This window comes from Zeus faber (genome assembly GCF_960531495.2).
Source record: "Zeus faber genome assembly, chromosome: 8".
Taxonomy (NCBI): domain Eukaryota; kingdom Metazoa; phylum Chordata; class Actinopteri; order Zeiformes; family Zeidae; genus Zeus; species Zeus faber.
In genome coordinates this window covers 7,080,589-7,108,094 of record NC_137195.1, presented here as the reverse complement: position 1 = coordinate 7,108,094, position 27,506 = coordinate 7,080,589, and the positions used below count along the sequence as shown (strand labels likewise).

Here is a 27,506-nt window from a genome sequence, read left to right as displayed (position 1 = left end):
GAGTCACCCCCCGGATTTCCCTTTTAAAAACGGGTAGCGGCGGACAACTATCGCACACACACACACACTCCGCTTTAGTATGAAAAACAGCCGTTGTGAATCTATTACTTTTTTTTTTTTTTGACTTTTTCCTCTCTTTTCATATTTTAGCACGGATACCTCAAAAGTAAATCCCGAGCAGTTAAAAACCTCCAACATCAAGCTGCCTCTGGGTGCTGTAGCCGTTGCTTTTCTCAGTTACTGTTTGTAGTGAGATAATCAGGCGGAACAGCTCGTGTGAAACGCAACTGCAGCGGCAGAAGGAGAAACGTAACCCCGGTCACGGTGCCATAGTTCATTTGTGTTTGCACTGTAGGACTGGCTGCCGGGTGTAAGCAACTTTAGACAATCACCGTAGAGATTGCGAGCGACCAAATAATACCGTATACCTTCCCGGCAATACCTTACGAAACGGCATCGCGGGAAACAGACACCCCCCCCCCCCCCCCCCCTCCCTCCGGAGCGGTTCTTCCGAGCGATTTGATCTCCCGCTCACGGCGCTCCCCCAAATCCAGGTCAGAGACAGGTATTCGAGGTAGTGCTGCAACCCCGGGACGATTTATTCCTCAAGAATGAAGGCATTCTGCGGCGTGAATCATAGCATCCACCCAGGAGGAGCAGCTGCCGCCCCGTTCTGTCTTTGAATCATTGGGGGGGGACGAGAATTTTTATCGCATTTCAGAAATGTTCAAACGGCGAAGGAGTAACGCACCAAGAATGTGTTTCATGCAACGTGGGAGTCTCCGTTGTCCGCCTCCGTCAGTGTAGAGTCCTATAAATTACCGTCACCTGATGAGTGTGATCTTAAGATGCTTTTATTGTTATCGCATGACGCATGTGTGTTTGCTTATCCTGCGGTTGTGTTACTGTTGGAACAGTATCTTTCGATCCATTTCAGTTCACCCGTCAGTATATTTTTAGGAATTGGGACGTGCCTCGACATTGGGGCGTTTGCGGAACGAAACGGAAGATGTCAAGGATTGCCTGCTGTGTGTTCGTTATCGTCCCAAAGCCAAACGTTGTTTTATTACTTAATATTAACTTTAACGCTGCGCTGTAAATGCCTTAACATAACGACTCCTCAGCACAACACAATAATCACATTCATTACAATTATTTTAAAAACAATTATTGGAAATGTTATTGTTATTTATATATATATTTATATATATATAAAAAATGAATAAGTGCTTGCCTGCTCATCTTGAATTCCATTTACAAATACTGTGCTTCCAACTACCGGGAGCAGCACTTTGTGTTTTCGGCCTCCCCTGAGCAAGACCCAAAGCCCTTCTCCTCTGTGAACACACAAGGTCGTTGAGAAGACAGCTTATCAATACCAGTGTTTTTATTTACTTTATTGAAAAACACACAAGAACTACATAAAAAAAAAAAAAAAAGAAAAAAAAAAAAAAAAAAAAAAGTAATACACAGGAGAACTTAATGATTAGTGCCAGGCAGGGTGAACATTGCTCAACCGCACCGCACAATAAGCATGTGAATAAGAACTGAATTAGTATGATTCATACCATCGTAGCTGTGAGCAAAAACAAATGGAATAATCAACGCAGGTTTTTTTATGGAATGTGTTGCATACGTTGTTGTTATTGTGTTTCTGTGTGCAAGTGGTTCGCCAGACTATAAATTTGGAATGAAAAGGGTTTTTTTTGTTTTTTTTGCTCATTCTCTCATTGAACTGTTTACCTTCAGTACAATAAATTTGAATTTTACTATTTTTTTGTGTTTGGGTGACTTTATAGGCATGGTTTAAGTACGACTTAACAACCCCCCCCCCCCTTTTTTTTCCTTTTTGTTTTTTTTTTAATCGTATAACCATTGTATGGACTAAGTTTTTGTTCTCACCCTGAAACAAAATTCAATTGCACACTCGGTTTTACGATTGTTCTTACTTATGAAATTCTCATCTCATGATTATCATCTCACTTTCGGGTAAGTGCTTAGCCTCGCTTGAATCGCCGATAAAAGCTGTTAATGCGTTTCTTAACAAAACAACAGAGTTCAATTTACAGCACAAAAAGAAATAAAAGACACCTTTCGTGTCCGCTAAGGAACGGTTTACATTTCCTTTGCGATCTACTTTGGTACAAAATTTACAAAAGGGGTGAAAACCAAATATTTTTATAATATTCATATTTTTTGTTTGAGTAGAGTGGAGCTTATTTGATCTGTTAACAGGAGGCGCTCGCCGCCAACCAACACAACAGTCTCAGGTGTGTGTGTGCGTGTGCGTGTTATCGGAACTGAAACTCTCAAAGACACTTTCAACACTGTCATGCAAAAAAAAAAAAAGCAAAAAAAAAAAAAGCTCGACAACAAGTCTCTGTTACTTACGGTAACTCGGAAATTGTCCCTCCTGCAAAATGAAAGCACTGGTTAAGGACCAGGGGACGATCAGAACGCCATGAGCCCCAGGGAGAGGCAGCATCGCCCACAAAGGAATACATTCCACATGACCCGAGTTCATCCTTATGGGTGGGGTGGTGACCGGTGGATCAACACTTTGGGGAGAGGTGTGTGTGTGTGTGTGTGTGTGTGTGTGTGTGTGTGTGTGTGTGTGTGTGTGTGTGTGTGTGTGTGTGTGTGTGTGTGTGTGTGTGTGTGTGTGTGTGTGTGTGTGTGTGTGTGTGTGTGTGTGTACTATTTGGTCATCGGACAGAACATCTGTCATTGTTATTTATGTCTCTTGCTCTGTTGCTTTCGATAGTGATCCGAGTAGAACTGCAGACCTCGGTCTTGGTGTGCACACTGGTCGGGTAAGAGTTTTGTTCCATATCTACAAATATTTAACAACGCTGACGCCACATGTCCAGTGTGCCACAAGTATCAAAAATATATGCAGCGACCAACAAGCAATGTTCAAAGTCATTTCGACTCAGGTTTTTAAAATAGATTCAAACCTGATTGTTCTGCAGAATCCCATTGTGTCGACGACAAACAACTGTTTTGGGTTTTTTTTGTCTGTTTTTGTTTTTTTCCCCGTATTCTTTCTAAAAGCTTATCAGTACTGAAGGTAATAGCTTGCTGAACACTGCATGGCTAAACAAGCTGGTTAGATAAAACAATTAAGGAAATGCAAATTTGCATAGCCTGCGATTCCCTTTTGTTAGATTGTTATTGTTTTTTTTTTTTGTTTTCCTTTCCCTTTTTCTTTTGAATGTATGTTGATGAAAACGCTCGCTACGGAACACAATACACTTAACGGTCATTTCTACTTTTTTTTTTTTTTTTTTTTTTGTAAAAAGAAAGCGAGGCTATTTCTGTTAGGGGTGCTGTCACCGTGCGGAGGGGAGGGCTAGGTTAGTAGCGAGCTACAGGAGATCACTCCCAAGGTCTGGAGGTTATCGTGGGTGGGCGTGAGCGAAAAGCAGAGCGGTCAGGTTTCCTTGACGACGATGCAAAAGCTCACAACAGAAACGCTGGGCGCACAATTATTTTTGGAGCAAGCACAAACTTCAGGACAGCGGTGCTATAATCCACCCCCGACTGAGCTTTCTCTCACAAGCCGTCGCTCGGCTTTGTGTGAAGGGAGAGGGTAGGAGTTCCCTACCAGCTGATGCCGGGGTTTAGGAAGTGCAAGGTTGTTGTTGTTGCAGTTTTTAACTGGAATCATAAAAAGAAAATAAACCAAAAAAAAAAACTGACCAAATCTTGAAGTTGAATGATAGGGATGGCTAATTTTCAGGCACCATTTCAGAAAAGTTGACTTGAGCAGGCATCAGAAAATGCTTTCTTGGTACTCAGCACAACCAAATTTTAAGACTTTAATCAATATCCTTGAGGAGACTTCCGACCTGTTCCGAAACGAGGCTTAGTGTCATTTTTTTTTTTTTGCATGTGGGCGGGGCACCAACAGATTCCTCTTTTGCGCTGTCCAAGTTTGGTTAGACAGCAAAAAGCTGAAAGGCTAAGTGAGATTCTTACATTCTTCTGTGGATGCCCAGAGTGTGTCACCTGAGCAGGTGGCACGCTCCCCCTGACCAGACCAGGTGGCACGCTCCCCCTGACCAGACCAGGTGGTAAACCCCACCGAGGGGGGGGTTTCTCTAACGTGTACCTGAGGACTAGCTGTTGAGGAGTACATTTGGATCCGAGCGGGGTCCTGTGTCGGGGCTCAGGCCGTCCCCGCGCACGCCTGCATCCTGTGCGTCGCTGCTCCAGTCAGCGAGGGCCTGGCCGGCGGCTGCCGCTGCGGCAGGCGGAGCCGGGGCCACCTGAGGGCCACCCGCGCCGCCGTCGCCGTGGACAGCGGGGGCGGCGGAGGACGAGGGGGAGACGGAGGAAAAGAGGGAGGAGCAGAGGAGTTTGACGGGGCAGAAGGCGGAGCCTCTGGGAATAAAGTTCACCTTGTTTTTGTCAGGGCACGAGAAGAGTGGGAAGCCTTTTGACCTGCCAGAGCTGGGGGGAAAGAAAATAGGGCTTGTCATTAGGTACACATGGGTTATACACTCATCATTTCTATGACACTCGTAACAAAGGCCGGTATTTTTAACCAAAGCCTTTTTTTTTCTCCAAAGTTAACTCGCAGTGATAAGGTTTAGGTTTAAAAAATAAAAATAAAAATAAAAATAAAAAAACAGTGGGAGTTTTCCTCTAATCCAATTGAATAAGTTGTCTTTTTACGCTAGGTATTAACATTAAATCTGTAACAATCAAGAAAATGAACAATTCCCTCGTTTAAGCCTCCTGTGCGCCTCATTGTGCTCAGCTCAATCTGATCGGTCGCAGTGCCACACATCCTAACAATGTGTCACCAAACCCCTCACGCTGCCCGAGCGGAAGGAGTAACGACTGTGGGAGCGGTTTGCTGCACCAATCTGGCAAGGTCGCCACAGCGGTCACACCAGGCGGTTTTAAGTTTTTAAGGTTGAGGTTTTAAGTAAGGTTTTCAGGTTTTCAATGTATGGCCAAGATATAGCTGCTGAGTAGCAAGGCTCTCACTTCAGAGTCTTGAAATACTTCCAACATAACTGTACGACGGTTAGAAATCGTGAAGCAGACTTACACAATCTCCTCAAACACTTTGACCCTCTCGCAGCCCTCCGGAGGCTCCCGCTTGAACATGTAGCTGTTGTTGGGCTTGGGAGATGTGGCGAACTTAGGGAGTGGAGAACTGCCTCCGCTATCTGCAAACATAGTCATGTGTCATTATTTCAAAAGAAGGGGCCGCCATTTGCTGCTGTGCTATGAAAGGAGGAACATTCACTAGAGGTCAGCTATTTCAATGAGGTCGATTCTGATTTGTGTAGCTTCAACATCATACAGCTGATGGCTTCAATGGCTTGATATTTTATAAAAACTAAAATGTAAAAAAATTAAAATGTTCTTAGAACGATAGTTGGTTTCCTTCCAAAGTGACAAGTAGAAACTCACCAATCAGGCCTGACATTTAGAAGTACATTTAACTGTTGGCTAATGGATGTTCTACTGTTCAGCTTTTGGCAAAGAAATACAGAAACAAACCCTCCACAAAAAATATTTAATAAATAAATAAGTAAATAAGAAAGTAAGTAAATAAGTCAATAGGTAAATAAGTAAATAAATAACTAAATAAATACAACAATGTGGGAACTACCTTTTTCGATTTCCTCTGCAGAGCAGGGGCTTCCGTCTGTGGAGTGGAGGTAGTCGGGGCTGCAGGGGCGAGGCGAGGGGCTGGTGTCGCTGCTGGAGGGGGCCTGGGTGTCCGTGTCACGCGTGTCCCCACTGTTGCCATGACAGTTATGGGGAGGGAAGGGGGCTCGGCGGCCATCGACAACATCCATGGCCTGTGAGGTGGGAGAGTGGAGAGTGTTCAGGCACTGGAAACAGGTCCCCTGCACCTCTGGGTACATGACATGCTATACTTTTTAAGTCAGAAACCAATCAGTCAGAATGGTAGAGAGGTAGGGGGGGGGGGGGGGGGTAGAGAGACTTTTTACTTTTAAGGTTACTTTATTTTCAGTACGTCATGTCACAGAAACTTGATTACGAGGGAACCAAAAATCAAGAGGTAGAGAGAGACAGAGAGGTAGAGAGAGAGGTAGAGAGAGAGAGAGAGAGAGAGAGAGAGAGAGAGAGAGAGAGAGAGAGAGAGAGAGACAGACAGAGAGACAGAGAGAGCGGTAGAGAGGGAGAGCGGTAGAGAGAGAGAGCGGTAGAGAGGGAGAGCGGTAGAGAGAGAGGCAGTGAGAGAGCGAGGCAATGTCACATTATGGTCGCTTAGCCAGGTCACATTTTCACAACAGATAACGTCTGGTTCATACAAAGTGTCAGTTATTTATTAACATGTGAAAAGTATATGAAAAGCAATGAAGGACAAATGGGGTTAGTTCATAACAAATCTGTTAAAACGCATCAATCAAATTATTATTATATTTTTTTTTAAACAAAATAATAACAATTGAAAAAATAAATTACCCCGGCTCCATTCATCTGTCATTGTGATCATAAATTAAAGCCCTCGAAAAAGTTTTTGATGTCGTTGATCAAAAACACAAGTTGGTTTGGGGTCCAGTGTGTGTCCGCTGATCGGGGCGCAATTTGCTCCCTCATTGGAGAGACAGATTATATTTTATTTTACTAAATTTCCTTATCAACGCAGGCATGTCCTCTCCTCTCACCCTATCATCACCCTCTCATCCTATCATCCATTGATACCTTGATATTTAACCCTGCAACCTTGAAGGGTCAACAGTTGCAACCACAGCGGCTACTGTACTGAGAACATCCAATTTGTCCTGTATGAAAATATTGACATTGGAGAATCAATCTTTGTTTCGTTTCACTCTCAATTCTCAAATAATGAATTGATTCTGAAATTCAGCTAAGAATCGAATTAAATGATCACTACAAACATTTACTTTATTAATAATAAATATTGTCAGGAATATTGAAGCTTCAAACAAAACTGATTTTTAATACAGTGATATTGCATGTTGGACGTACAAAATGAGTCTCCATATTAATAGCATCTCAATGCATCACGTTTAAGTGGGACAATGAACTTCTGCTGAACCACTTAATCACTGGGGTTCTGGGAGAGAGCGTCTTTTGGGATGTCAGATAAAAGGACAAATAGAAGAGAGAGTTTGTGTGCGTGTCTGTGTTTAAAGGGCAAATAGAGAAGCTAATACCACAGCAGATGGTAACGCTTGATACAGTATGAATGGAGTAGTGTAATAGGCAGTGTTCTGCTTTTGGCAATAGGATACAGCTGATTCAGAGGCAGCGCTTGGTTCACTGCTGGCCATAAATCCCTGACGTGAGTGTGTATGTGCACGTGTCTCTCTGAGAGCAGCTTCACAGAACTGCCAAGCTTTACTGCTCCACGTCGGGGGAGAATCAACGACCTTTTCGCCTTGCAGCGATTTGGTTCAGTTGGAGTGAGAATATACAGGTCTTTCTGTATAACTGGGTGGTGCACCAGACTACACGTGACGTGGAGGAACAGTGTCTCCGCACTTTAGATTACAACTTTTTTTTTTTTTTTTTTTTTTTTCCAAACCCTATTTGCACCAACAGGTTGGGATTCACGGCACCATCTGGCATCAGATGAGTTTTAACCCCTGATAACCGCACCCAGAATGGTATTCCTGGTCCAAACAATTCCCTGCCCAACCCTTTCTGATTCATGCAAACCTCAGCCGAACCAGATCAATTTGTTTCGCATTTCAGGCTTGATCTTGTTTCTCCGTATTTTTATTTTTTATTTTTATTTTTTATTTTTTTCTGAGCAGTGAAGTACTAAAATGGCCATACCGGTCAAATAAAAATTACAATTTTTTGTAATTAGCACATATATATTACCCCTGGACCCAATTGTCTATTTTTTAATCAGGTTTTGGAAAATGTAAACAATATGAGTGAACAGGAGAGCATTTTAAGGAAGGTTTCTCACCATAACTTTCAAACATTTCCACCCCCTTAAAAGAAATTAAATAATAAAAATAAAAATAAAATAAAATTTAAAAAAGACACTGGTACATGGGCTTAACCCACCTGTATCCCCTGTTCCCAGTCTTGGCTGATGAAGACATTTTCCAGCTCGTGGTTGATTCCCTCAACACAGCTAGGCACTCTGGATATAAGGGACTTTGGCACGGATACGCTCGACAAGGCTGATGAAATCCACTTGGACTGGAAATGAAAGGCAAACAAACGTTACCAAGAAAAAAATAAACAACTAAAATTGTGTACATTCATCAACTTCACATAAATCACTGCAGTGAATATAAAGGTGTTTAAAAACGAGGTGTGTCATGGCCCAAAAAACACTGGATACAACAGGTAGCTAAGTTTAAGAGTCACAACTCTCTTTCAGCGCTAGGGAAAAATAAATGCAAGAAAACACATTGCTTTTCACTTATTTTGAAAATGTGGGAGCATGTTCAGGCATTTACATCAAAATATTCTATTCAATTCCAGCACACTTCTAATGCTGAAATGAATTTATGTTGCTCATGGTGAAACCATCATCAGGGGTTAACAATTAGTATAACTATCTAGTCACTGGCCCTAAAGCAAATATTTACATCAAGTATTAAGTATTGTCTCTGCTTATGTAAGAAAGCTTTTTAATCACTGTGACACACACACACACACACACACACACACACACACACACACACACACACACACACACACACACACACACACACACACACACACACACACACACACACACACACACACACACACACACACACACACACACACACACACACACACACACTTTGATCAACCACGGATAAATATTGGCCACATCATATCAGTGATTACATTCACTTTCCCCAGTGTGTAATGTGTTCCTTTCAATGAATCAACCACACATGGAGACCTAAGCAGGCATGTCCAGACACATTCCCTTGCTTATGTTTTCACTGAAACTACAGGGCAGAATTAACACTAGTTTAAGGGATATCCATAATCAACTGCAATGCATGAGGAAAATACAATTAACTCAGATAGAGATAAAAGTCATGAACATAAATCACCAACACATAGGGAAGAAAAATAAGAAAACAAATAATATGAAAATACTAAAATCTATTTTCTTGAACAGATTCTTAGCCACACATTACTAACTTCATAAAGCTTAAGTTTTCCCAGTATAATTGTACAGATTGCAAATAAATATTTTTTATTAAATGTAATTATTAATTAATAATTTATAAATGCTATGCAAACTTTACTATGATGAGCTTGTGCTTCAGTGCTGCCACTTATCCATACAATGCATGCAATAACCTAATGTAACATGACATTTTTATCTTTTTCATCATCCTCCACAGCTGTGACATGGTTTTGGTTTCTAACTGTTGCATGTGAATGTTTTTTTAGCTCCCACATCACTGTTTTATATTGAAACAGTCCATACCAACATAGGCAAACTGTCAAACTAGGTTAGCAAATTTCCGCAGCTGATACAGGTGCATGTTGTACTTTGCGCTACATTAAGTTTACTTAAAGCGAATGCTTTCAAGTGGTTGACCCAGGTGGATTGTGGGAAGCATGGGTACGAGTCACTCACCTGGGGTGGGCATATGGTGCTGTACTGTGTCTGTTGTGACTGCTGCAGCAAGTTCTGCTCCCTGTCTTTACTCTGGCGGCCTCCCTGTTTGCTGCGCTGCAGCTGAAGCCTCAGTTTAGCGATCTGCTGGAGGAACGGAGACAAAGTGGTTTCAATGAGCAAAACAAATAAAATAAAATTCACCAGGGTACAGCGGTGCTTCTGCCAGCATGTTAATGTAGTTAAAGGGTTAAAGGGTTGGAAATTGTTGCACACATTTTCAACCATTAGTCTGGATGAAGATGTGTGTGTGTTTGTGTGTGTGTGTGTGTGTGTGTAGATTACATTATTTATTTTGAATAGATTAAACTATTTGTTGAACCGTTGATACAAGAATTCCATATTGAATAGAGAAATGACCCAAACAATGTCGCCTCCGACAACAGAGACAATATCAAAAATTTAGGCTTTCAAGCTTGATCTTTTGGACAAACAATAAGATGCGGTGCAGCAGCACCAGGGTGCTGTATGCGGTGCTGTATGCGGTGCTGTTGTGAGCAACAGCACCGCATACAGAAATATTACAGAAAGAAAAGAAAAACATTTTTCTACGCATAGTGTATCTGCTTGTCACAGTCAGGATTGGTACCTGAAGATAAAGAAGTACTGCATTCAGAGGCTTCTCTGAAATACTCAACAGTAAGCCAGCATGTCCTGCTGCAGCTAACTGACCTTGGTACCCAGAGGACACACAGTTCTTTGTAAAACAGAGGTGTCAAACATGTGGCCCGCCAGGGTGGGCGTCCAATACAGAACAAGCTCAGACTTTTTAAATCATGTTGATATGTGGTTCATCTCCGTTTTAAATTGAAAGTTCATTTTCCACAATTTTACCACTGTTTGGCCCAAAAGAGCTTCTGAACAGGCTGTGTTGGATGTGTGCAAGCACACACAGACCTTCAACAAGTATTTTGTCTGTATTAACTGTTCCCAAACACACAAAGTGATATCTGGCCCGGTAACTGAAATGTTTTGGACAGCCCCGCTATTGACTTAGACATTTTTCATGAGTCATTTAAGGAATGATGCGACTTTGAGCACGATGCGTGTATGTACGAGGGAATGCTCTCTTCTGACAGTGATCATGTTTACTTAAGCCACTAAAATACATTCTGTAACCTTTGTGACCCTGATCTTCCCCTTTCCTTTCTCTTCTACTCCAGCATTGTATTTTTGTATTCAACTTAGCCAACAATGCCTGCGCTGTGCTGACAGTTATCAGAATCAGATCAGAATCAGAAATACTTTAATAATCCCAGGGGGAAATTACTTAAACTTAGCTAGCTTTTCCATACGAAAATCAAGTACAAACTAGGGATTCACAGGTACAGATGATATTGTGTTTTTAATGTACTAATAAAAATGCTCCAAGTAACACTACATTGAGTTGCATTGAGTTCCTGCTAAAAGATGGAACATCTTATACTCAATATCCGGAACTTCCCAAAAATTAGTGCATTCTCATTATGCATGTACTCAAATGAGTACATACATTGAGTACTCTTGCCATGTCCCAAAAATGAACAGATAAGTCATCATTCTCAATGAGTGCAAATGCTGAACCCCTTTTTAATACGATCTCTAGGGGTGCTGTACCAAGCAAAAGAGAGTTTATATCATGTTCCGAAAGAAAGAAAGAAAGAACATATGACCTGTTAAGAGCAGTGGTTACCAGATGCACAGACCCAGTGTCATTGTACTCTCACAAAAGACAGACAAGCTGGAGCTGTTGTGGATATTTGTGGCGGAGGTTTTTAGAGAAGATGGCGGAGCGGAGGTGGAGTAAATGGTTCTCGGTAAAAAGACAAAAAACAGGTTGACCCGTTTATGTATAATGTGGAGAGTTGTACTGTGCAGACAGAGGTGTGGCCTTTGGTGTCTATCTTGTAATCATGGCAGCACAGTCAACAAAGACGCTAATTCTCAACACGGACTGTCTTCCCACACACAGCAGTCAGTGAGAAGTGAGACTGCAGCCCACCTACATTCACCACAGACAGAGCGAGCACTGCAGTCTATAATGAGAAATCCAGGAAATCCCTGTGTAATCTCGGCAAATGAGAAAGAATGCACTGTACTATCGATTGTGCAGGTGGGGTACTGTGGCCGTTCAGATTGTGGAAATTGTGATGTATGTGGTATGTAGCTGCTCAAACACGTCTTTAAACACGACTAAAGTTCATACTTATGTTAATTTAAGTGGGTTAAAGATTTAAAGGTTTATATTGGTGTTCAGAAGGCTGATGGAACATAAGTTGACAGTCTGGTGAGCCGCTCCTGCCCGGGAGTCTCTGGCCGTCCGTGTTCTAGTGTATTTAGTGTATTTACAGAGCAGATAAGAGTTATCGTGGCTCGTCCACCTCGTCGTAGCATAAAAAGGAACAAGCTGACAGAGTGATAAGGCTGCTACGCCCTCAAGATGAGGTCCCCGCACCGCCTCCCTCAGAAAGCCACAATGGGATGCAAGGTTGTGGCGGATAAAGAGAGAGAGAGAGAGAGAGAGAGAGAGAGAGAGAGAGAGAGAGAGAGAGAGGATAAAATTAGATTGTAGTCAGGGGAGCTGGAAAACTAATAGCTCCATGTGGTCGCAGGGTTGACCACAGAGCCAGTTAGATAGACGGGAGCAGAGACCAACCTTTGGCAGCATGATATTTAGGCTGGCCTCAGGTCCTGACAAATAAAATGGATTTCAAATAAATGGGCAGGACGTCAAAATGACAAAAACACACCCGAGACGAGGCTTGGGCCAACTGACTATTAAATCGTCAATCGACTCCATCAATCGCCATTTGACATTGGTGCCAATTAGAATTTTTTTTTGCCAGAATGCCAAAATGTGAGCATTGAAACGGTGTAGGTGCAGTTTACCGTGCTCTGAAACTGATCCCCCGCTCGGAATCGATCAGAGCGGGAGCGGAGAGGGAGAGAGGGGGCGAAGCTCTCCACACTCAGAGCGGTTTTGGATTTGTTATTGATTATTTGTAATGTTTATCGCGTAAAAGTTTTCTTGTATTGCATGCGAAAAAAATTCAAAATAAATAAACGACCGTGATGTTTTTGCCCCTCGTTGTTGTAACTTTATGTGTTCTTCTAACCCTCATCGTGAAGTGTAATGTCTGAATCCACTACGACCACAGAAATGGGATGTGACAACGACTTCAGTCGGAGACAAGTAATGGTACGGTCACACCGCCGGCGACGAAGCGACGACCCGCGACGAGCTGACGGCTTCATGGCGACAAGTAGAGTCGAGCGGTTTTCAACTTTATGCAAATGAGCAGTGCAGAGTGCCGGGCTACAGCCAATAGGAGGGAAGATACGCTCTCAATGGTGGTGGTCCTTGAAAAATGGACCCTCAGAACACTCACTTAAACTATCGCTAAAATAAGGAACACGTCATTTAGTGTTTCTTCAACAAGGACGATTCTTTATTTTAAGGGACAGATGGGAAGATCACTTTTTTCCCCAAGAGGTTTTTACTTTGCCAAGCAAACAAACGACACCGTTTTAATAAAAAAAAATAAGTAAGCCTAACTCAGAGAATTGGAGCGGAGTCGTCCTCCTTCAGTCAGCGGTGCGCCGTGCACGCCGGTTCCCGACTCCCGTGCCAGGTTTCCTGTGTTTTTATTTTAGATCTATTTATTTGTGTTTGTTTCCTACTTGTATGAAACAACCTTTTTTTAACAAACTGAGTAAAGGGACTGTCCAGTTCCGTTCCCCCCCCAAAAAAAACCAAAACAAAAAAACAAACCCTGTGCTGTCAGGCACGTCTGCCCGTTGCTATGGGACTTAATATAGTAAAAAAGTAGACGTTTTTGTGTAAGTACTATATTCTGCACTTCTGGAACTGGGAGAGCACATTTGCCGCATCACATTACATTCTATGCGTGCACATTATGGGTAACCTACCTCTTTGAGGTGGTCCGAGCTACCCCAAGAGGCTGAGCGCTGGTGGGGAGTTCCCTGGTCTACTCCTTCGTCGATCCAGAGTCCTGGAGTCTGCAGGAGCACATGCACACACACAGATTAAGCACATGTCACACACTCTTCTCTCTTCGTGGCTTTCGCTCCAATCCTCACAAACAAATGTCAGCACAAAAAATAAATACATACATAAATAAATAAAAATAGATGCACATATTGCACTCACGTTAAAGTAATAGCGTTTCGTCGCAGGGGTATGGTTGCAGCACAGTTACACTTTTCTAAATCCAGCTCATTCTTAAAATCATAACGATAACTGAATAACTGAAACTGGCAACCGCTCTTGTGTTACTCAAAACTCATGCTTCCTGTGAAAGGGCCCTTGTGAAACGCCTAAGCTCTCACTTCCTGTACCCTTCTGCAAACACTCTTGATATAAAAAATGAATAATAATTGAATTGTGAAGAGCAGCCCACGTCCCATAACACAACTTGCACGGGTGACCCACACCCTACACGTGGGGAGTATTACCGAAAGTTTGCCGACACCGTAAGCGGTGTTTATTTCAGTGGTGCTCATCTGGTTAACTTCTCGGATAAAACTATTCCTGAGAGACAGCTAGGTTACCATGGCGACTCATGCTTTCCTCTAGGGTTCACGGTTTTCATGGCCGACTCCGATTGCCGTTAGTTTCAAGCAAATTATTTCAATATTTCCTTTTTTTTTTTTTTTTAAGCACAGCCAAGAAAGAAAGATTAAATATATATTAAGGCATGTCAAATGAGGCAATAACTGCATATTAAGCACAAGGAGCAAAACAACGATGCTACATACGTAACATCAGCAGTTGTTTTTGTTTTAAATTAGAAGAAGAAAGAAGAAACAGTCTTTATTTATCACGCAACACACCACACTATAACACATGCTTGCACACACACACACATGCACATGCTTTTTGATGGTGGCCGGTGAAATGGATTCTCTGCTTTTGACCCATCCTGGGTTGTCCTTCCTCCGGGGGCACAGCCAGGAGCAGTGGGCAGCATACGTAGACGCGCCCGGGGACCAGGTGATAAATGTCCATTGCTGGTCAGACAATGATGGGTGCATGTTTTTGGTGGGGGTCCTTACTGACGTGAGGTGGAGGAAACCCCATGTGAGCACGGGGAGAACATGCAAACTCCACACAGAAAGGCTCCTATTTGGGAGATAACCCGCCGGAGCACGGTGCCAACAGCGCCCCAGGCGGGAATCAAACCCAGGACCTTCTTGCTGTGAGGCAGCAGTGCAATGCACTGCGCCACCGTGCCACCAATTATACTGCATCATTGCAAGATTTCAACAGAACGGTCTGACTTCAGCCTTCTTTTAGGAAATGATTCCAGTGCAGTTTGTGTGCATGGAGCACAGTGGCGTCACAAGGGGGGTGCGGACCCCTCCGGGTGACAGGGCATTGACACCAAAATGACTGTCTAACGTCTTTGTGCAGTGTTTCAGCAGAAATGTTGTATTTTTCCAAAAGTATTTTGCGCATACGTTCACATACATACATAGAAAAAAAGTATACATTTTAATTACCTTGTCTGAATACATATGTATGCCTGAAATGCCAGTTAACTAGAGCTTTTATTTTTTATTATGCTAAGTAACTAACAAAGCCAAATATCAATGTGGTGGGTAATTGTCGCCTATTCCACACAAGTTTTGGGAATTCTCCCCTGTACCTCTCCATCCCCATCCCCATCGACCTCTCCATTTCAGAAGTATCTTGTATCTATCTTGTACCACTTGTACCTTTCCATTCTGAGCCACGCCCTCTACCTGTCTGTTTGTGTCATAAAAACAAACATTCAAGGCCAACTCTATTAGTTAGCATTCTAGGGAAACTACAAGGCCACATATGACTTGAACAGTCCACAAGTAATACCAGCACCAGAGAAATAACTAAGACCAAGAGGAACGCAGGAAGAGATTGTGTGTATGTGTGCACTTCCAGTAATATGGTCTGTAGGCTACAGTCACTGGCAAAATCCCAAATTCATAGGCCTATCCCGGGCCAGAGACACTCACATAGAACCGCCGTTAAAAACCTGATATACAAAACAGCCTCTACCAAAGAGCATAGCGACAGTTCTGTCTCTGTCTTTTAGACCTCTATTACATGAACAGGGAAACAGTCAAGTTATGCAAATATATGCAAAAAACAGAGAGACTGAGGAGGATTCATGAGAGCACGTTCTTTCCCCCTTGATTAGGCATATCAACTGTGACTCTGCTCCTCAAACAAATCCTCAAACGTCTAAAAGATAACAGCCAGTACAGTAGTATGAAAGATATTAAATGTCAATGTCCTCACACTGGCTTGTGCTTGACCTTACTCACAGAACAGGCTCTATGGCCCTCTGAATAATGCACAAGCCATGGCCTATGATATGGAATATCTCCCTGTGAATAATGAGGAACACCCGTTCGGCAGCTTCTGCTGGCCTGTTGGCACTGGTTTCCCCAGGAAAGGACTGGGGTTTAAATGGGTGCTTGTGCTCTCATAAAGAAGCTACTGTGCCTGGCCACGTTGGATGGCAGATGTGTAACTAGCCTTTAGCGTTAACATTTTGCGCATGGCTTATGGGATGGCTTGTGCCGTTTGATGCCTCTGCCAAATATTGAGGGGCTTAAGGCTGTGGTCTAATCTGTCTATGCAGAATACACATCGCTGTTAAAATAGGCCAGCATGTTTTGAGGAGTCATGGAGAAATAATTTTCTGCCCCAAACCTATAGATGTCCCCTGATATGAATCGGGCACGCTACTTGAAAGACCAATTTAAAACTATGTACATTTTGCCTTCCAAATGAGTATAGGGTCATCAACAAGAAGCTATAAAACAAAACAGAAATATCAAAAATATATACGTAATCATACTTATGGAAAAGCATTGTTGTTTGCAAAAGAGCTGATGAACCTAAAACATTTCTGTTTTGATGTTACTAACCATGATAAAGACGATAGACATAGATTCACAATTTAGCTTTGAATTAGCTTTGAATTATTTAAAAACGTTATGCTCTAAATGAAAAAGGGGCATTCCCTCAAATAATATAGAAATAAAAAATATTTAATGTGATTTGGTACAGGGGAAATCTAAACTATACCTGACTGGTCAAGGCTTCTTATGTGGTTTGTACAGTAGTTCCTCCATGTTGTTTCAAATGACATGACATGAGCAATTTTATGAATAACATTTTTTCTTTGGGTATGATGTCATTGTGTCAAACTGTTAGTTGTACCGTGCCGCTGCAATTTGTGTAGAACCGTTAATACTGCAGGCTTATTGACATTGTGCCCCTGGATAAATGTTGTATCCGTGAGCAAGATCCCCCACCTTTATTTACTTCTGAGGCCTTTTATCTTGATCTTCCGGCCTAGGTTGTGTGCTTTTTACACTTGTATGCCAGGTGTTCTGCTTGTTCATGTTGTGCAGGAAAAAAGCGTACGTTACCGTAGCCGGCAGCTGGCTTACTGCCCTACTTCACTATTTCCCTACAACCACCCAAAGGGTTACATACAGACAACATCCTCAAGAATCCAGCTCTGTTCCAACAGTACGATCTCCGTGGAATTTGTGCTCGTGTTTTGTTTAGATCACGGGCCGAGATAAGTGAATGAAAATATCACCGCTATCATTCTGCATGTTTTAGAGATGAAGAGAACATGCATTCTGGTGTAGTGAGTTGCCTGTTATCTTGCACACGTTTGAAACTGGTTGAACGTTCCAGGGTTTGGATAAACGACTCTGTGAGCATTCCGATCTGCTGAGATAATCGGGGGTTATGTCCCGATTAGAGGACTTTCTGTGTGGAGTTGGCATGTTCTTGCCATGCACACATGGGCCTCTTCCAACACACAAAGAAAAAAAGAAAGGACCCCAATTGAAAACATGCAGCACAAGCTTTCCTGTCCCGTTCCTGACCACGACATGGATCCACACCTGGGATTGGTCCCCGGCGCCAATGAAGTGAGGGCTGCCCACTGGTCCTGGCTGTCCCTGGAGGAAGGACAGCTAGGATGGGAGAAACCCAGAGGACAAAAATCTCCATTTCAAAATTACCTGCATGCGTGTGTTCGGGCATCACCGATAGCCCAGCGATCACACAACAGTAAAAGATACTGCGTTATGAAACACCAAAGTTGGATTAAGTTGGTTGTGTTCCTTTAAGTGCATGTGTGTGCATCTGCATGCTTGCGCCTGCACGCCTCTGCCTCTGTCTAATCTTCATAGATTCCCTGTGTTGTCTAACCACAGGGCTCAGGGCAGACGGACCTATCCCAGAACAGTGATTAGCATATGTATGGGCCCTCTGCTCCTCTACTCCCACACAAAGGCAGGCAAGCCAAGCAGCCATCAGGGCCAGGTGGTAAGCAGTGGGATCTCCCCTCGTCGCAGCCACAGCCTGGGGGACAGGTGCAAGCGGCTTCACCTCGAATGCAGGGCTACATTACAGCTCAAAAGGAGAGGCCATCTTGAACTTGTATGGCGTGCGACAAAAGGAGCCCAGGACCTTTTGTCTACTGGATAGTGATGTTTTTGCGTAATGAACAGCGGAGCTCGGGGAAGGCTTGTTAACCGGAAGTTAACTGGAGTTGTCTCCAACTTTCCTTGGGGAGCTTTCTGTATTTATCTGGAGGCTCTCCATGTATGCCACATCCTACCATTATATTGTGGGGTTTTCAAAATGTCAGAGCTTCTTTAGGACAACCATTCAAAATAGTTTGGTACGTTTTCATTAGAATGAATGATGATAGTAGCTGGGCAGTACCTGTCACTGGGCCTTTTCACTGTCTGGTATTAGGCTAATCTTCAATATTTTCAACACTTTGAAAGAATGACATTGGTTATCCACACTGAAGTCTCTCCAGACCAAGGTAGCCACCCTCTCATTATAGGCAAGTGTTCTGTAAGCAGCTCCTCAAGAGATCTCTAATGGCCCTCTCACCATTTACTTAGCAAACATACAAAGAAATGCGAGGTGAAGAAAGGGTTAAAGGGATGAAGCCCATGTAAATGAGGCTTGGCGGTCTTCATTCAGACACATGAAAGGCTTGTGTTAGCAAGGAGAGAGCAGCCCTGGTCAATGGCCACGCCATGATCATACATATTCAATATTCTTTCATAACAAATCCGTAAAAAAAAAAACAGTATTCAGTGGTCAGTCACATGGTCAGATTAGTGGGTGCTGATGTGTGGGCTGCTATCCAGGAAAACTGTGGTCGGATTCAACACAAAATTCATACATATGCTGTATGAGGAGTTATGATAGATTGAAATATAATGCCCTTGAGGAATTTCTAACTACTTAACATTATTGTTACGTTGACATCTGTTTGTAATCTACATTGGCTGCAGGATTGGAAAGTAATAGATTTCATCGGCTAAATGCAGTTAAAATATTGGCTGTGGCTGGTGATATGGTTTACTTTACCAACCTCCTTCATAGGTTACTAGCCATTGTATACCAGAGTTCTCACAAGGATATTAATTGGCCAATGTGTCCAAAAGGATTACAGTTTGTCGAAAAAATTATAAAAAAATACTGGCTATTTGATAACAGAAATATAATACAAATATCACTCACACACTCAGACTAAAAAAAGAACAGATTATGCGAGTGTGATAACTTTGATTCGATCTCTCGAGTGCAAAATAACGTAGGTGAAATCAATATTATTGGTCCTAGTCTATATAATCATTGAGTATTTATTGGCAGGCAGAATGTCCGGCAGGCTTTTATGTGCTGGACTGTATTCTAAATGACCAGCCAACCTGAGGAGTATACTCTAAAGCTAAAAGAACATCACACAAAACAACCATCTGGGAACATGTCTCCAAACACAGTCAATACCCTAAATACAAAGTGTATTCATGATGATGCAGTGACCGAAAGAACCGAAAAGAAAGTAATACTTTGCCCTCCGGTTGATGAACACTGTTGGCAAAATGGTAAAATTGTTTGCGCCGGGGGATTTCCCACACTGCGACAGGTGCAGTTAAAACAATGCATCTTTCTGCTCAAAGAGGTTCTGCTTGGCTGTTAGTATTTTGGGAACTTAAGCTTTTAAGAGGGACACGGGAGCGGAGAACCTGGAATGTTCCCCAGGAACTGTGCCCTGTCAAAGAGATAGTTCTATCCCAGGTCGGCAGGTACCTGTGTGGCCTTGTCTTTCATACAGGAAGGGTAGGGTCCCTGAGAGTCCCGGGGCCACTGGCCAGTGAGGTACGGCCCTGTGATGGCGTCCAGTGAGGACGTCCGACGGATGGCGCTGGAGCTCCGCCCCTGCAACTTTGACCTCTCTCCTGTGAACCAGAAGAAAGTGTTTCCATTAAATCTCTCATATTGAGTCTTATTTAATCATTTCAATGAAGCCACTCAGTGGTCACTTAACCAACATCTAAAATAACACACACACACACACACACACACACACACACACACACACACACACACACACACACACACACACACACACACACACACACACACACACACACACACACACACACACACACACACACACACACACACACACGTTCCTCTCTGAAATCTTGGCAAATCAATCCCTTACAGAACAAAGAAGTATTGTAATAAACACCATTTTCCTGAGAGTTGCCCTTCCAATCTCTCCTTGTTTCGTAAAGCACGGACAATTTTGGTAATCTCATAAGTATTACTGCTGCGTAAATAGCAAGCCTGAGTGTTCGGGCCTGAGGCAGACATAAATGAAGGAGTCAAAAGTATGCAAGTCTGATGTTGGAGGAGCAGCCTTCCTTGAGCCAGAGCAGTTAAACACACACCACCCACATGAGGAGTCATGAACAACCACACCACAATGCACATCAATACCGACTGCATCCACTCAACATTCTTGCAGTTACTCTCAGGAAAAACTGCCAAACAGAAGGGCACAGGAGTAAGAAATGGGCAAAATGCATTAGTACAGATTACACAGGGTGTGATTACTGAAAAGCAAACAACTGAAGCGTCTTGCTTTCAGTATCAAAGTGTAAAAGGGGAGGCAGGTGATCAGCGTGAATGCTCTTTCAGACTGTTCCTGGTTGGCACAGGCCTGGGCAGAGGCCCCGATAAAAACAACAACAACAAAAAAACAAAAAACAATACACAAGCAAACAAGGACAAAATAAACCACCAGGATAAGAAAGTAGCTCATTGTTGTACTCCGTTTAAAGAATACGTCGGCATATGCATCTATGCAAGCTTCTCCAGAAAGTGTTTTCAGAGACAAGCTTACGCTGTTTTGCATTCTCCACCCACTATTCTTAAAAAAAGCCAAGACTGATAAAAGCAGTCTATTTTTGAGAGAGAGAGAGAGAGAGAGAGAGAGAGAAAAATTACTGTGTAGTTTAATTAGTGTTCAAGAATTTATTTCACAGAATATGATTTGGTTTTCTCCAACAACTGGTTGTCAAATTGGCTTCAATTATAAGTACACAACAATGTTTTTATCTGCAGAACAAATGTGGACATATTTGCATTTGCCCATCTAGTTGAGCTGATAGATTTCCGCACTTTACACTGCAGATTGCACTGCACTGCCCATTTTAGATTGCAATTCAGAGTCAGGAAGCTCACTCCAGAAGTCACCAAAACATCCTGGGCTTCAAAATAATGGTTGGATTTTCCTACCACAGACTTGATTTGTGTTTGTACCGGACATTTGACAGATGATAACTTCCAGAACCTAATGAGTTTAAATAAGTTTATCAAATATTATTCTTCCAACCACGTATAATGTATTTACCGAAGGTGAGTAACTCATGTACACAACCACAAAAAAATGCTTGTCTGCCATAAGGTTGAAGTGAATTGTGCAATTCAGCTTCCCCCTTTTTTTTAGCTAGCTGGCCTGCTAACCAACTACAGTATATTCCCTTGGCAGCAGCTACTGCATTCTGTGTTAAGACATAAGACTCAGCTCCTGGTGTGAGCAGGTCATTAATAAGGTGATTAATGGACAAACCGATCATTATATGGGCTTGGTTAGAATGCTGTTCCAATGTTTACTGCTTTGATAATCAAAATTCTTCTCGAGTTGGCTGTCACAAATAGGGATCAATATCAGTAAATATTGATAACCAAATTCACCATTCTGACTTGTCAGCATATCTCCCGATTTTGGGGAACAATTAGTATGAATGAGCCTCAAACACGTAAGGCTGTAAGACATCAATGTTTCCTGCCATTGTAGAGCGTATGTATGTGTGTGGAGGGAGGCGTGTCCAATTTGCATATTCATGAAACCATGCATTTTCTAGAGCGTAGAGGTATAGAGCCGCTGTGCTTTTTGGTGGAAGACATTTATATTCAAAATAAAATACTTTTTTAACAGTTTAAAATACGGGTGGAGAGGGTATTCAAACCTGTGCACCACTTACATCTTATGTGCAATTCACATAGTTTATCAATTTCGACAACTTGATTGTTTTCTCATTTGCTCCTACTCTGCAGTTTCAATGAGTGACAATGAAGCAGAGCAAATTCAGCACAGCTGGCACTTTAACAGTGTGGGGGGGACTCTCATTGTTGGGATGGTGTGGAGAGAGGATGATGTCAGCGGTGAGCCTAAAGGTTGTGCAACGGAATGTCAACCTGATTTTTTAAATGGCCTTCACTCTGCCCTGGACACCCTACCTTCATCTTAGAATACTGTGGAATTAATAATGGGGAAACCTTTCTGTACCAGTGTTACCAAGAGTCAATTACTTATTTAGAATTGTGGAGCCTGCGTTTGTTTAAATTTTTGACCATAGCATGGCTAAAAGGGTTGGTTCAACCCTGGGGGTCAGTCAAATCGGGGTTACCCTTGCTGAAATGCATGAGTCCTTGAAAGATAAAGAACTTATGATAAAGGCCTGGAGAAAGTATCCCATAAAATGTCTGAGAATTGGGATTGAAATAAGTTAAGAGTTACCTGGCATAAATTTCAGATCATGGCAAAGTGTCAAGTATGTTCATTTATTTCCAATTGCAAGATCTTACTGCTGCATTATCCTGTTGTGTCACAAGGATCATTTGTTTGGTGGATATTCTACTTAGCATTGCATAGACCTAAACTAAATCTGTTGTTACCCCCTAAAAACAAATAATTAAATCACATACCATTGCGTTGGCAGCTCTGAAAAAGTTTTATATTAAAAGAACTGTAATCAAATACTGGAATCAACTGTCACATTCAAATCAGCATCATTGCAGTCAATCCTTGTGCACGTTCGAAGGTATCGGAAAAGTAGCCCGGGAACCAGACGAATCTGCAGCTCATGTTTCATATGCTCGGCAGAGTACGTCTGGCTAACCCTCCCATTCAAACAGATTTCCACCAGACCTTGCCAGGGTCGGGCCAATCACAACAGTTTATCTAATATGGGGCGGGTACCATGGCGATGCAGACGACCACTGTTGAGGCATTTTAATAAACAACCAGGACGGCTGCCGCTGATGTGGAAGAGTCTGTGGAATCGTGACAGTATAAAACCAACTGGACGGTATATTTTCTCTAAAAAGCTTCTATTGATAAGAAAGATGTGTTTGCCCTCCTTCCGACAGGATTTGGTAAAAGTTTTAATTTACCAACTCGCACAGCGCTACGTCACACATTTCGTTGCTCTGACAGATTTAGGTCTATCCAATTGTGTCCAGAGAGATTTTGGTCTGCGCCCCTTGGAAATCAAAAATGAACGGAGAGATTCCAGACTATGCGGTTGCAAATTAGTCTGGCAATGCTAGGCTATCCCAAAAGTGTGATCCCTGCAATATTCTGCCGTGTTCAGTTTATAACACCCAGGTGAGCATACATTGTGCCCCCCCCTAAAAAAAGAGGTGTAGCCATACGCAATGATGAGACTAATGTTATACTCATCTGATTATTATTTTTTTTTTATTATCTGATTCCATTTAAGTTTTTAACACAATTTGACTTGGCATCAAAGCCCTCATGGAAAATGCCTTGTAAGGTCTCTCAGGTTTGTTTGCACTGGATGGTCACAGCCACCGAGGTGAGTCAAGTCTCCATCATCACAACTGACATGGAACACTGGTCGGGGTGAAAGGTCAGCTCTTTCAGCGGACTGAGGAATGTGGGACATTCTCAACAATATACTCCAACTACAGTACTCTTGACAATTGACCATAATTTTTGGATGACATCCTCCTCTAAAAGTCTAGTTTACTAGAAAACAAGAGAAAATGAATGACAAGGCGAATTGTGAACAAAAATAAATCCTGTCCTGCACAGAACACTGGTTGAGATGGAGCCCAGCTCTTTGATGAAAGTGAGGAATGTCGGGCATGTCACAGCATTTTCCCCAAAAAAGTTATCAACTTTAAATTACTTGACTTAAACTACATGGTAGGAGACAGCAGCATATGCTAACAGGGTTATTGGTTTAGCTGTTGCATTCAAGCTATTGTTGATGTGAAGCGTGGGCTGATTCACGAGCTGATAAAATCAAATGTCAAGGGTCATTGTTATGACGATACCTAGCTGCTGCTGCAGATTGTAGAAATACCTACAAGGGTGAACGCAAGCACAATCCGTCTCATCGTGTCTCCAATTATTTACTGAAAGAAAAGAAAAAAAAAAAAAAAAAAAAGCCAACTCTACTCAGACACTTCTGTTCCACAGCATTTTTTATTTTCAGACACTCGCCAGATGGTGAGTTGTTATGTGCGTGTTTGAACCCAGGTTCAATTGAAAACACGGGGGTTTACGGAAAACAGTCATTATTCTTTAAGAGAAAAAAAAAAAAAAAAAAAAGTTAAATAAAGCTGTGCTGGAAAATACAGCCAATTTGAGATGCAGCCACGGCATCGACGTTTGTCAGGCAATACTGTCACATAAACAAGATTTAGGCACTGGAGGTGGACAAGGGCAGCCGAAACACTCCTCTCCTGGCCACCCGCCTCCAGTCTGCCCCCTCATCACCTGAATGGAGCTCAGCTCAATGTCACGAAATGTCAAAGCCCACGGGGCTAAGCAAAAGGTACCAGAGGTGCAGAGTACTAAATGTACAAAGCGGCAGAACAGACACCTGACCCCAGCATTGTTGCCCAGGGGAGGGATGTGCTCCTTTTATACTAGAATGTGTGTATATAACTCCTTACCAATGATCTCCTATTCCTCCCTCTCAAAAGTAGACCTTTAGTCCTTTTTACCACAACGTAAAACTATAAATTGATAATAAGCGGAATGAAAGAAAGTCCATGTCTTTTATACGGGCTAGTAAAGCTGATAATAAATCCTGTTACAACAAAGGGATTATTCTGTACTGAACATGTACCCCATTACTGAGCATGAGATAAAGAATAAAAAACGTCTAGATCATATTCCATCCTATTCAGGAAAGCTCCTACAAAACTTCATAACAATAAACAACAACATACGAGGGTCTTGATATGGCCATGGGCGGTTAAACATATGTTTTTGTTAATATATCCGATTATTTTGGGGTGGTTTGGCAGGTGACTGCGATTGAAAGCGGCTATAAACATACATTCTTATCTCACAACGAGTGGTGGAAAGTGAGTGTCTCTTCTACAGTCATCACACACACACACACACACACACACACACACACACACACACACACACACACACACACACACACACACACACACACACACACACAGAGCAAGACAAGAAGAACCAAACGACTGATGAAGTACTTTCACTTGTAATACTTTAAGTGTGTTTAAGAACACCACTTACGTACTTTTACTGAAGTGGAAATGTCAAAATGACACAGTAAAGTAAAACCTCGGAGTACTTCTCCCACCACCGCCGAGAACAACGCAACGATGCTTTTCATGGATCCCATGTGTTTTTCCCCCCGTGTGAGTGAGTGAGTCTTTACCTCTGCAAACGGCTGAGTCGGGCGAACACGAGTCCTTGTTTTCGGGGGAGACTCTCTGCTGCTTGGCCGGGGCACCAGAGTTCAGTGTCGGGCTGGCGGGACTAGATCCGCAGCTGGCGGTGCTGGTGGTGGCGCTGGCGGTGGTGGTAGTGGTGCTGGCGGTGGCGGTGGCGGTTCCGCCGCAGAGGGACTGCTGCTGTGTCCGCGTCGGGCTGCTCTGTCCCCCGCCCGGGGGGCTCAGGAGCTGGTAGGGCACGGTGGCGCGGATGGGGTGCAGGCGGCAGCCGCTGGAGGAGCCCGGTGAGCCCGCGGTGCTGCGTCTCACGCGGGGCTGCTGGAGCGAGTTGGCCGGGGCCGACATTCTTCCGCCGCGACGACGATCCGAGTTCCCTGCGACCTATCGCGGTGTTTGGCGGAGAGTTGGTGCCTGTGTCGAGGGAGGAAGGGAGAGATGGACGAACTTAGCCTAGCTTAAAGTTACTTAGCAAAAACATCGTTAGCTTCCTTTTACAATCTCCTCTCTCTCTCTCTCTCTCTCTGCTCACTAGACACAATAAAACACTTATTTGGAAACGTTCTTACCCGGGTGGGGGTATCAAACCATGGCGCCCTCGTCCACAGCGCAACTTTAAAGTGACTTTAGAAACTTTATTGGGTTTTTTTGTTTGGTTTTGTTTCTTTTTTTTTTTGAGTCTATACACTTCTCCTCTGCCCGTCGTCCGGCCTCCCCCGCTCCCTCCGTCTAAATGACAGCTGTGTCGGCAACACCACTGGCTGGTGGAAGTGGGCGGGCTCCGCGCCGTGGGTCCGAGCGCCCGATTGGCCCGCAGCGGCTCCGCGGTTCGCGTCGGCCGTTGGCGCAGCGCTCGCCGCGGGCCGCGCTTTCGAGCGATCGCGAAAGTGGCGGATCGCCCGTGTCCGAGGGAACGGTTTCGGCGAACATATGATCGTCGGGCTTTTTAAAACCCATACCCGATGTTGTGACCGGAGTGCCACATTTCATACGCCGTAACGCCATCTCACCAGACCATAGATAAACACAATATAGAGCACATGTTTTTAATATGATACATGTGGTTTATTTTTCCAGTAAGACATATATATTTAATATACCAGTTATTAGTAGTGAATAGTACATGTTGCTTTCATTAAACTAAAATGTTTGTCTCTTTCTTGGTTCTTGCACTATTCTTACTGCTGGAACACCCACATGTCCCCTGGGATTAATAAAGTGTTATCTTATGTCAAAGACCCTCACTCTATTAAGCTTCGTGCCACGGAGCACAGTTTGGTAAGATCTTGTCTCTGGGGGCACAATGTGACTCTTCCTTTTTAGGTGTGACTTGTGATTCAGGGTGATTAGATGATTGGAGAATGTTCAGCCGGCTCTGACGGTGGTATACAGTGGTTCGATACGATGACTAAATGTGCTTATTGTAAGAAGATTTGGACAAAAGTGTCTGCTGAATTAAGTGATGTAATGATTTAGTCCGAACTTCCATACCAGGTTAGATTGTAGTTACACTATAACAGTGAAACTATGATCAAAACAGTCATTAGTGTATGGTAAAGTTTAATTATTAATCATTTTGCTGGGGACTGCCTGGAGTCTCCCGAAGGACCCCTGGGTGGGCTCCGGACCCCAGGTTGAGAACAACCGCTTTACAACACAAGTGGTTTCAGGTTTAAAAAGCCTATTATCCAGCACTGATTCTCGAGGGGATAATATTCAATTGATAGAAGAATTGATTTCATGGTTTGTTATTGTTTTAATTTCCATTTTGACAAAGGAAATAAAGAATATAATTTTCCCCAAAGACAAATCGAAGATTCAAACAGTATAAATATGACACAAGGCTCACAATCTAGCGGGGCAAACCCATGGACGACATCCCATTCAGTTCGGCACTCTTGATTTGTCACTCTGAATTTATTTGCAAAAGGAATACATAAGAAACAGGGAAGAGGCTGAAATTGGAGTAACTCTTGTTCTCAAAACGTAACACATCTCGTCAATTTGTCAACCTTGCTACCAAAGTAGTTGACAAAAGGG

The 27,506-nt window shown here is 43.0% G+C and overlaps 1 protein-coding gene across 2 annotated transcripts; it reads right to left on the bottom strand.

Moving 5' to 3' along the window:
* Positions 1-1,476: 1,476 nt before the first annotated feature.
* glcci1b (glucocorticoid induced 1b) lies at positions 1,477-26,180 on the bottom strand. Of its 2 annotated transcripts, none has more exons than XM_080005121.1 (9): positions 26,036-26,180; positions 25,454-25,880; positions 19,734-19,882; positions 13,517-13,606; positions 9,569-9,694; positions 8,038-8,175; positions 5,633-5,825; positions 5,063-5,183; positions 1,477-4,455 (listed from the first exon to the last, which is right to left on the bottom strand). In XM_080005121.1, the coding sequence occupies exons 2-9, from the start codon at positions 25,812-25,814 to the stop codon at positions 4,122-4,124; spliced, it is 1,512 nt and encodes a 503-aa protein (XP_079861247.1). In that variant the 5' UTR covers positions 25,815-25,880; positions 26,036-26,180; the 3' UTR covers positions 1,477-4,121. The 2 variants fall into 2 exon arrangements, with proteins under 2 accessions (XP_079861247.1, XP_079861248.1); XM_080005122.1 differs by having other exon boundaries at positions 9,569-9,691.
* Positions 26,181-27,506: the final 1,326 nt, after the last annotated feature.